Source organism: Nesoenas mayeri (assembly GCF_963082525.1).
Source record: "Nesoenas mayeri genome assembly, chromosome: 21".
NCBI lineage: Eukaryota > Metazoa > Chordata > Aves > Columbiformes > Columbidae > Nesoenas > Nesoenas mayeri.
The window spans coordinates 7,485,137-7,495,793 of record NC_137571.1 but is presented as its reverse complement, the minus strand read 5'-3'; the positions used below and the strand labels follow the sequence as shown (position 1 = coordinate 7,495,793).

The 10,657-nt window shown below is 61.8% G+C and overlaps 1 protein-coding gene across 1 annotated transcript in view; it reads left to right on the top strand.

Annotated features, from left to right (window-relative positions):
• Window positions 1-3,850: 3,850 nt before the first annotated feature.
• The window catches only part of PTPRU (protein tyrosine phosphatase receptor type U), a gene marked incomplete at both ends in the record, with an annotated part of 44,808 nt that continues 38,001 nt past the window's right edge, over window positions 3,851-10,657 (top strand). Inside the window, one exon of the mRNA XM_080357720.1 lies at window positions 3,851-3,923. Within this exon, the coding sequence (XP_080213846.1) occupies window positions 3,851-3,923 (73 nt within the window). The remainder of the gene's footprint in view (window positions 3,924-10,657) is intronic.

Below are 10,657 nucleotides of genomic sequence, written 5' to 3'. Positions count from 1 at the left end.
AGTGACATTCGCTGTCATTTTATCCCTAAAACCTCGACCCTGTTGGGGATGGAGGCTTCATCCCCTGGTTTACGAGGACAAGCTGAGCCCAGCGGGTTCAGCCCAACCCGAGGAGCTTTGTGTGTGCTGCGCTGCCCTTAATCAAGTTAATGTGGAATTATTAATTCACTCCTTACAAGACTGACATACTTCTTAATGAAGGAGAATAATAATCTATTGCCTTTATTCGGTGGAGAAATGGAAGGTGTGTCTGCTTCTCTTGGGAATAATTAAGAGAGCTTTGCCTTAAAGGCGTTTTTCTTTGGGGAGGTAGAATCATTTTGGTTGGAAGAGACCCTCAAGATCATCAAGTCCGACCATAACCTCACTTGGGATGCTGGTGTCACATCTCAGTGGCTTCCCATGGCAGCCAGATGTGGTCCAAGCCCCCTGGACGGCTTTTGTGATTTCGGATGTGATCAGAGACCCAAAATGTTTGATTGAGTCACATCCCCCTTCTCCCAATGAAAACAAGACCTTGAGGTGATAGTGGAGGAGAGGGCATGGACAGTTTTGGTGTAGATCTGCAAAGTTGCGATGCCTTTATTTTATTTTATTATCTTATTTTATTTTATTTTATTTTATTTTATATTTCATTTCATTTCATTTCATTTTTTCAATCTAAGTAGTTCTATTGCGAGGTTCAGAGCTGGGCACGTCCGTGCGGCTGGGCGGCAGCTGCTGGGGGTTCGGCGCTGAGTGGGCAGACAGACAACACATGATGCTCTGGGGTATTCTGGGTTAAAAGCGGTTTGTACAAGTCCCTGCGGGGATGTGGCCTCGATCCACCTCACCGGCCCCGCGGCCGCGCGCGGGCCGGACGCTGCCACGGGCGCTGGGTCTGCCTGCGGATGGGGACGCTGCACGCAGCCGCGGGAGATGCTTCGGAAAGCTCCTTCTGAGAGGGAGAGGAACGTTCCTCCTCGCAATCGGTGGCGGGGGTGAAAAAATGGCCATTTTCTGGCTGCATTTGTTCCTCGGGCTCAGCCACGCGTTGGGCACCCGTGGGGCCGTGGGAGCAGCGCCCGGGTGAGGACGCAGCTCGGGGTGTTGGGCACCGAGCTTGTTCTTCCAAACCCCCCACGGAGCACAAACGCAGTGGCAGGTTGGAGGGGTCGGATCTTAAATAAGCCATTTCCATGGCTATTTCCTTCGGGAACTCTGGTTCATTCGTTGCATTGAAGAAGAATAGGGAGGTTTATTTGGACGAAGGCACAGAAGTTATTTCATCCTTTCAGGCTGTGATAACTCATCTAACAGCCCCATTACGTCCGGCCGCGGCACCGCGCCGCGTGTCTGACCGCTCGGGCTGGGCGGCGCGGGAGAGCGGCGGCGTGAGATAATCTGTTCTGTCTGTTGAGGAGGAAAAGAGGGGTTTTGGCATTAGTAAAAGGCAGGTGATTTGAGAAAATAGCAGAGACTTATTAGAGATAAAGGACTGGATGGGGGTGTAATAGCTGGAGGTGCAGAAAACGGAAGAGGGACGTAGGGGAAGAGGGGCTGGTGTGGAGGGAAAAAGGGAAAAAGAAGCGGAAAGTAAGAATTTGAGGGGTGAAATTGCTTAACGGCAGCGCAGGCTGCGGGGGGCGCGCCCCTGCGCTCTGCGGGCGCCGCTGGCTGCGTGGGGGCGCGTGGGAGCGGCGCTGCAGGGCTGCGGGTCCTGCCCGGGGCCTTCATGGGGAACACGGGGAACACGGGGAATTATTGTGCTGGCGGAAAAAGAAAAATAGCATTCTAAAGATCCACTAAAGAAGTGCCATTGGCTCCTAAGAGATTCAAAGCGCCAAAGTCCAGCTTTTTGCCCTCAGCCTGGGGAACCCGGGAGGTGTGTTCAGAGCTGCCGGCCCCCAACACCCGGAGCTGGAAACATTCATCCTTTGCCATTCAAGGGACGGTTTTGGTGGAGAGCACCTGTGGTCACGGCGGGGCCTACGTCCACCTCCCGGCCCACGGAGCACCTGCCGCCGTTCACTCGGCAAACGCTCTTCAGCTCCCAGGAAAAGTTCGGTTTGAAATGAAGGTGCAGCGATGCGGCCGGGGCTGCGAGCAGAACCGCGGCAGCGACCGCTCTTCCTCCCCCACGGCGCGGCTGGGGTGCCCGCTCCTCCACCCGCAGCCCCGAACCGGCTCCAGGGCTGGTTTGTCCTCCCAGATTTTCCGTGTAAACATTTATCCAAGGCTGGGTAAGTGACAGATAACCCAGCGCGACGTGGCGAAGCGGCCCGGCAGCATCCCGGGATGAGCTGGACCTGGACCAAGCCTTTTGGCGATGCTATTGTCCCGCTGCCAGCACTGGGAACTTCCCAGAGGGTTCGTGGGGCTCAGTGACACGCGGGTGCCGTCCCCTGTCCCCTCCCTCTGGGTGCTGCCGGGTCTCGCAGGACGGGGCTGCATTTTGCAGGGTGCTGCTGGTGCCCAGGCTTCTCCCTGCGTGATTTGGGGAAGAAGTCTCGATATTTCAGCATCATTCCCTCCAGCCCTCCAAGTCTTCACCTGCCTGAGTGGTTTCCCAGTGGAGTCGCAGCTGGGGCTGGGGTAACGCCAGGAAGCTGATGCAAATCTCCCTCTGTTCCTCCCCCCAAACCTTTGGAAAAACATTTTCCTCCAGAAATAAGGCCGGAGAGGATGTCGGTGAACAAGGCGCCTTTCATTGCCGCTGGCACGGCCGCGGGGACACCCGGGGGCTGCCAGCGCCCTGTGCCGCCTCCTGCGCCCGCAGCCGGGAAAGGACGGACATCCCTCCCTTTACACCCTTCTGGGTCTCTCTCCTTTCTGTTTGCTCCAGGTTACATCCCGCATCTCCCTCTCTCCATCACTGCCTTCCCACCCCAAGGGACAGTGGCTTTGCTGGGTGTCACCAGGGTCCCATGTGCCACTGCCACCCCTTGTCCAGGTTTCCATGTCACCATCCTGCGAGAGAAAGCATCATGTCACCACATCCCTGTCGCTCGAGGACACCCAGCAGGACATGGCAGCTGGGGGTGGGAGACCCTCAGCTTAGCGGGGACCCCCCCAGCCTGGGGACACTCTCTGCCCCTGGGGACCCTCCTGCAGCCAGGGATCCCCCAGAGCCTTGCACCCCCTTGCACCCAGGGACTCCTCCCTGCACCCAGGGACCCCCCCTCAACCTCCCTGCAGCCGTGTGGCCCCCCTGCAACCGGGGAACCCCTTGCAACTGGGACCCCCCTGCAACCGGGGACGCCCCTGCAGCCGGTGTCCCCCGCTCAGCCGTACTCCCTCCTGCACCCGGGGCCTCCCGGCTGCACCCGCCCCCCATCCGCAGCCCGCCCCCCGTCCACCGGGTGCCAACTCCGCAGCCGCGCCCCCTAAGCAGCCGGCGCTCCCGGGCAGCGTCCTCCGCCACCGGGAAACCCCTCCGGTAGCCGTGCGCCCCCTGCCCCCCGGGGCCCCCATCACTGGGACCCCCCCATCACCGGGGCTCCTCCCCATCACCGGGATCCCCCCATCACCGGGACCCCCCCATCACCGGGGCTCCCCCATCACCGGGACCCCCCCATCACCGGGACCCCCCCCATCACCGGGGCTCCCCCCCGCCATCTCCGCGGGGGGGCGGGAGCGGGGCTGGGGCTGCGGGTGCGCGCGGCGGCCGGCAGGGGGCGCCCCCGGCCCGCCCGGTGCCGCCGCCGCTCCGGTGCCGGTGCCGCGCGGCGCTGACGTCAGGCGGAGCGGAGCCGCCGCTATTTGAGGCGCGGGGCGGGCGCGCGTGCCCCGCTGCGCCGCCGCGCAGGAACCGCGGGCCCGAGCGGCCCCGGCGGCCCCGGCCCCTCCGCCGCCCCGCCCCGGCCGCACCATGCGGAGCGCCCGGGCGCTGCTGCTCGCCCTCGCCCTGCGGGTCTGCGCGCTGGACACCGAGACGCCCGCCGGTACGAACGCGGGGGGTGTCGGGGCGGGGGGGTGTGTTCGCGGGGGGTCCTGTTTGCTCCGCGAGCTCGGGGGAGCTCCCCAGCACCCCGCTGGCGGGGCCACCCCCGGTGCGACCGGCTCCTCCCGTCCCGCCGCTGTGGCTTCCTCCGGCCGTCGAGTTCGGGACACCGGAGCCCGGGGCTCCCCGGAGCCCGCTGGCGGGTACAGGGGCTCGGCTGCACCCCCTGTCTGCACGGCCGGAGCTGAGCCCACCCCGTGCCCGGCGGCCTCCGGTACCGGGGCGACCGAGCTCCCTCCTCCGTCCGCCTCTCCCGCTGCACCCCCGGGAAGGAAAACTCCCCCCGGTGGCAGCGGGGGCTCGTTTGCAGGGGCAGCCCTGCAGCGGGTTCGGGGCTCGGGCGAGGAGGACGCACCGGGCACCGAGCGCCGCCGTCGGGAGCCCGTTTGGGGCGGGGTGCAGCCCCGGGCGGCGGCGGCGGGTCCGGGTGCGTTGTGTGTCACTCGGTCCCGGGGGGGGCCGGGGCACTGGGGACCCGCCGGGAGGAACAGGTGGCGGCCTCGGCCGCTCTCCGGTCGCAGCCTCTCGCCGTGGCACGGGATACAATTCGAGTTGTACCAAAGCACGATCGGTTTACGAATTCCTTATGTAGGTGTTTTGTCGTCGTTCCTTTGGGCAGCTCCTTTGGGAAGGCGCCCGGCCCGACCCTGCGAGCGGGAGCGGGGGAGTGAGGAGCAGGGACCGGGTGCTGCGGGGTGGGAGAATTTGGGGCTGCCCAAGTGCGGCCAGGGACTGTGAGGGCTTTTTGCAGGAGAAACTGAGGCACGGGGAGAAGGGAGCTGGTGCCATGCTCTGAAGGACCTGGTGCTGTAGCTCGGTACATTAAGGTGCATTTTTGCCTGGTTCTGTATTTTTTTCCTTTAAAATGAAGCAGCTCACCCGCATGCAGTCCCCGTGTTGGTGCATTGGTTTCTTTTTGGTTTTTTTTTTTTTTGGAGTAATGGCCTCTCTCAAAATATTATAAATAGTGACACCCATCAACAGTGAGCAAAATAACCGCGACCCGTGCAGAAGGGGGAACGGTGCATGGATGGATGGATGGATGGGGGAAATACGAAGCAGCCGAGGCTCCTGATGTGAGGTGGAGGATGGTGGGGAAGGAATGGGTTTGTGTTTTGTTGGGGCAGCTGGCGGGGGTAGGGCCGTGTGCTGGGTGAGGGCTCAGCTCCGGGTTCAGCTGGAGGCGGGGGGGCTGTCCAGCTCCCCGTGTCCATTGTCCTCGCCGTGGGCTGCTTTTCACATAAATCTCAGTGTTGGTTCCTCCTGGTGCGGCTTTGCTGGCTGCGGGAACGTGTCCGGGCGGCGGGGGCGTCCCTGGCTGGTCCCCGCGGGGCCGGGGCTGCACAGCGGGCAGGGCTGATGAAAAATACTTAAACCATCTGCGTGTGCTCTGGGGTCACCGGAGACCCCCACGCCCGTCATGCAGAGGACCAGCTGCTCATCACTGTGGGTGTTTGGGAGACGGGTGGTTTTCTTGCCACTCCTTTAAAAGAAGGGGCACAGTGTGATCCTTCCACAAGCGGGGAACCTGAGGCACGGCGTGGCTGGCTGACCTGGCTGAGCTGCGATGGGAGCTGGGTGCTGCGTTGCAGCTTCCCCACCAGCCCGGGATGCTCTTTGCTCCTTTCTGCAGCATGCAAACTTTTGCAGTTTCAGATTTCAGAGTGACTAAGCTGTCACTGCTCGTCGTGTTGGAAAAGCATTTACTGGCCCTCCAGCCCGAGGGGTCCCTTGTGCTCTCGCGGTGTCAGCGGCTGCGACGGGGACCTGCGAGTTGTCACTGGTGTGTTTTGCCAGCTCCACCTTCCCTCCCTGGGCTCTCTGCAATAAAAACTAGAGCTTGTCTTTGCTCTTGCTGGAAGCGTCCATCTGGGAGCAGGCTGGGCCGCGGGGCAGCGGGTTTTGCAGCCTCAGCTCATTTTGTCCCGTTCTTTTTGCATTCTGCTCAGAAAGGGTGCAGCTCCATTCCTCTGTATCACACCCATGCACCCCAGATCTTCAGCAGTGACTTGCTTGTGTACCCCAGCCTGTGTCCCCCGTTCCTGCTGCGGGCTATTTTGTGGTGGTGGGGACACGCGGTGGGGACACGCGCCTGCAGCCGCGGCACTCCCGCTGTAATTATGCGGAAGCTGTTTGCACTTGGTTTGACTGCGGGAGCAGCAATTAAGCAAATAAAATATTTGAGTTTGGAGCTTTGACTTAGTTGGTGCTGCTGGGGAGCCCCGCGTTGGGGTTGGTGGCATCTCTGGGGCACCAGGACTTGTTCAGGGGGTGGTTGCTGGTTGTCTTGGCTGAGCTCCTCGCTGGGGGCCCCGGGGGGTCCTGTCGCCGCCGGGACAGCGCAGCAGGGGTGACCCTGACCCGCGGCGGCTGTGTTGTCTCAGTGAATGGGAAGCCCTGAGCAGACGCCGTCCCCAGCGCTGGGATTGGGGTCGGGGAGCGGAACAAATCCGCCCGGCGTCCCCCGCCCCGGCCGTTAACCGCAGCGTCTCCATCCGCCGGCCCCAGGGCCGCGGGGGCGCGCGCTGCCGGCAGCCCCTGCACCAGCCCCGGGTGCTGGGGATGGGACCCGTGTTCGATGCTCTCGGGGTGCCTGATCCTGCTCCTCGCAGTGTTTGTTTCCCTCCATCTGGCTGCCAATGGGCTCTTCTATGCCAGGGCATTTTTGCCTCCCCACCCTGCCTACACCAAGCACATAAAATGTGCGAGAGCATTGTCAGCTTGTTTCAGGCTTGGATTTTTTTCCCTCGCTGCTCTGCGGTGCCAGGGAAGAATCTCTGTCTCCTGCTGCTGGGTGTGTTTTCCGTGCTCTGGAAGTGCCGTGGCCTTTCCCAGAGCCCCAAATGCTCTGCCCTCCGGAACATCCCGCTCAGGGGTGAGCCCCCGTGTGCCCGGGGCTGAGCTTCCCTGCTCTCCTGGATCCCCTCTCCACGGATCTCCACCGTCCGTGGGGCTGAAGCAGAGTTACGGGTGCTGCGATGCTCCTGTCCCCTGGCTCTGTGTGTGTATCCCGCGGTGGGGGGCCGGTGCCTGCGTTTTCCCCTCCACCGAGCCTCGCAGTTGCGTGTGTTTCATTTTCAGCCGCTGTGCTTGCTCCAGCGCTCCCGTTTCATGTTTTCCTGGGCGCTCGGCCCTGCCCCTGCCTCGGGAATGGGATCCTGGTGAGTCACCTCCTGGCCCAAATTCCACTTGTTTTTTTCCCCTTTGTTATCCAAACTAAGGCAAACCGTCCCCATGCAGCGTCCCTGGGAGCCTTCCCGGAGCAGAGCGCGGCAGGAGCCGGGCGGGGGCAGGGACGCGCCTGCGAGACAAAGGCAGATGCATCTTGGTGGCTTTGACCCCTGCCCTGGCTGTGACAACCTCCCCCGCCGCACCCGGGATGGACCTTTTCCATCGCACTCAACCCATTACAAAGATGCTGAGAGCCCCGAGCACCCCAGCGCACCCCAAAAAACTCCTCTCCTGGCTGCAGCCCCCCAGGAGTTTGCTGCTTTGCTCCCGGCCGCTGTGCAAGGGTTAAGCGGGAGGAGGCAGCGGCAGGTAAATCCCTGCTGTGTGCTGGAGCTGGGAGGTAGCACGGGCTCGGGAGAGCCTTATCGACACGGCCCTGCCATCTGCCTGCTTAAACCTCCATAAATAAGCTTTTTAATAATCTATTATTAACATGCACTATAATTGTCTTATTAGACATGTCTGGGAACCTTTAGTTACTGCACGATTAAATGTCGAGAATCCCAAACCTCCTCTTCTCCCCCATGGCAGCTCGGGATTTGTTTTGCAGCTTTCCCTGGATCCTGCTCCAGGCTGGAGACCCCGCTCCTTGTACTCGGGGAAACTGAGGCTTGATTTCTGGAGAAGCAGGATTCCCAGCAATTAGTCCCTCAGCGCTAATTGCCTCCTTGTTGGCGGCCTTAAAATAAGTCCTGGCGATGGAGCTTTTTCTTCCTGCTGCAGGTGGCCTGGCAGGAGCTGCTCCTGGTTTGCCCTGCGTGGGGATGGATATGGGGGGTGGGTGACAAGGGGGTTCCCTGGCTGGGGGTCCTGGGGACATGTGGCCTGTCCTTCCTCACCAGGAGGAGGAGGAGGAGGAGGAGGGCTGCAGAGCTGGCTGGTGCTGGAGGGGCTTTCCTGCGTGTTCCCTGGGCTGGTTCCTTCCCTGGCGCTGGGAGCGGCTGCTCTGTGCCCTGTGCCTGGATCAACATCCAAAGTCCAGCTCGTCTCCAGCTGCTGGAAAGCAAAGGCAGAGCCCCTGCCCGCGTCTGCGTGTGGGGCAGCCCTGTCCCCTGCGCGAGCTGCTGCTGCCGCCGGGGGGTCACACATCAGCTGCTCTCTCGGGTTTTTGTTTCCTCTGTTGAATCGGAGCGTTGCTCCCGCGTGCTGGGTGGTCGTCAGCTGCAGCTGCTGCCGGGGCTGCTCTTGTGCTCTCTGGGTCCCACCGGGGTGTCACAGCCCTGCTCTGCGGCACACGGGGGGCACACAGAGGTCCTGGGGTACCCCATGGGTTTCCTGCAGACTTAAGGCCCTCAGGCTTTGCACCCCAGTTTCTCCCACCCAGAGGCTGAATCCCACCACAATGGGGGCTGGGAAACCCCGTCCCGGCTGGGGTGCAGTGGGGGCGCAGTGTTGCCCCCTCGCTGCCCCGGGGTGTAAATGTGGTGCAGCCAGAGCAACTCTGCATATTTTTGTTATATGCTGGTTTTTTTTGGCTTGCAAAATGTTGGCGAATCGCGCGGGTCCCTGCGCCCGCAGCTCCTGACCACGCGGGGTGCTGGGGGATCCATCCATCCCTGTTTGTGGCTGTGCTGGGTGCTGGGCTCTGCCCCCGTGCGGCACTACCAGGTGCTGGGGACCCCCCCAGGGAACCCTGTATGAGCCAGTGAACCGCTTTGACATCCCGGACCCTGCTGTGTGGATCAGACCTTTCTCAACATCGTTAAGTTAATCAGGATTGTGTGGCTGGGATGCAGCAACCGATCTGGCTTGAGATGTTCTGAGCTCTCCCAGGACAAGGGACAAGGACACCAATGACCTGATGTGTCTTAATGAGGCCACTGTCCCCACGGCCGTTCCTGGTGCCCACAGATGACCGTGCGTGCAGACGAGCGCAGTGGTGGCAGCCCCTGGCGTGCTGCTCCCGCCGGAGAACTTAGGCCTAATTAGCCCAATTAGCCCAGCTGGGGAGTGAGTGCTGCTCTGGTTCAGTGTGTTTCACCCCGCAACTGGATCATCAGCCGCTGGTTGGGGCAGCCGGATGTCACCGGGGGGATGTCACCGGGGGGATGTCACCGGGGGGATGTCACCGGGAGCAGAGGGGAAGCACTCGCTGCAGCCAGGGCGGGGGGCTCGGCTTTGGGGTGCTGCCCGGGGCTCTTCTCGCTGTCTGGCAGGTCACAGAATCATGTTGGTTGGAAGAGACCCTCAAGATCACCAAGTCCAGCCGTTCCCCCCGCGGGTGCTGGAGCTTTCCGGTGTCTTTGGGGGAGCAGCAGCTGGGGCGACCGCTGCAGCCCCGGTGCCAGGGCAGGCGCTGCCGCTCCCCGCGGGGCGGGGGCTGCACTGGGGGGTTGGCTGGTGCCCAGCTGAGTCTTTTCCCAAGGACTTTCCCATTTCTGCTTATTTTTCACTGTAGTTTCACCTGTCTGTTGAGTGATAATGTCCAATTGATTTCTTCCCCCCACAGCCAGCAATCAGCCTGCTTTCCTTTGATTATCACTATATCAAACCGGAGCAGTGCATCTCTGTGTGGGGCTATTTCTTTTTATTCGTTGAACTTTTAATTTAGTAAATCACCTGAGGACCTGCTGCTCACTGCGCTGGGCCGAGCAGCATCTCTGGGTGCAAGGCGCTGTCTCCTGCCTGTTTTTCTGTGGGATGGCTGAGCTGTCCTGCTTAGGCTGGGTTTGGTGGCTGCAGCTGCTCTGGGTGCAGGGAAGGGGGGCACAGTGCTGGGCATGGGGGCTGCAAGGAGCTCACATGGGGTTGAGGTGCTGAATGCCCGTTCAGCACCACCACAGGGGCTCATCTGCCTGGTTGGAGAGGTTTGGACCTCTGGGAGCGCTGGGTGGCACTGAGGTGCCGATGGAGGCCCCGGGGAGTTTGCTGGAGCTGCTGGTTTTCACCTGGGACGGACGGACGGACGGATGGATGCCTGAGCCGACACCGACCCTGGGTGGCTGAGCCCAGCGTGGCACTGGTGAGAACACCCTTGGCGATGTTTGGGTTTGGGGTGTCGCTCAGCCGTGTCCCAGCTGTGCCTGCCGCAGGGCAGTGGCTCAGTCCGGCTCCTCAGAGCCGTGACAGGGACCCTTTTGGTTCCCCACGGTGGCTTCTGCCGGGGCCTCTGACCTGCCGGCCGATCCTGCTCCAAGCGCGTGACATCGAAGGGTTTTGCTGAGCGTTGGCGGGTGATGGATGTGCCCACGTCAGCCGCTCCGCCACCTCTGAACCTCGGTGCCGATCTGCCCACGTGGCTTTTCCCAGTGAAACGGGAGGAGAAGGAGACCGACCTGGATTCTGCATCGCACTGAGATGTTCTCCTGCTCTGCCCGACCTTCCTCCCGCTCCACTTCCTGCTGCTTTTGTTCTCCCGAGGGCTGTGGAGGGGACGCTGGGCACAGTGGGGACGGTGCAGCCCATCACCAGCTCAGAACGAGCCTTCTCCCTGCTTTTTAAATG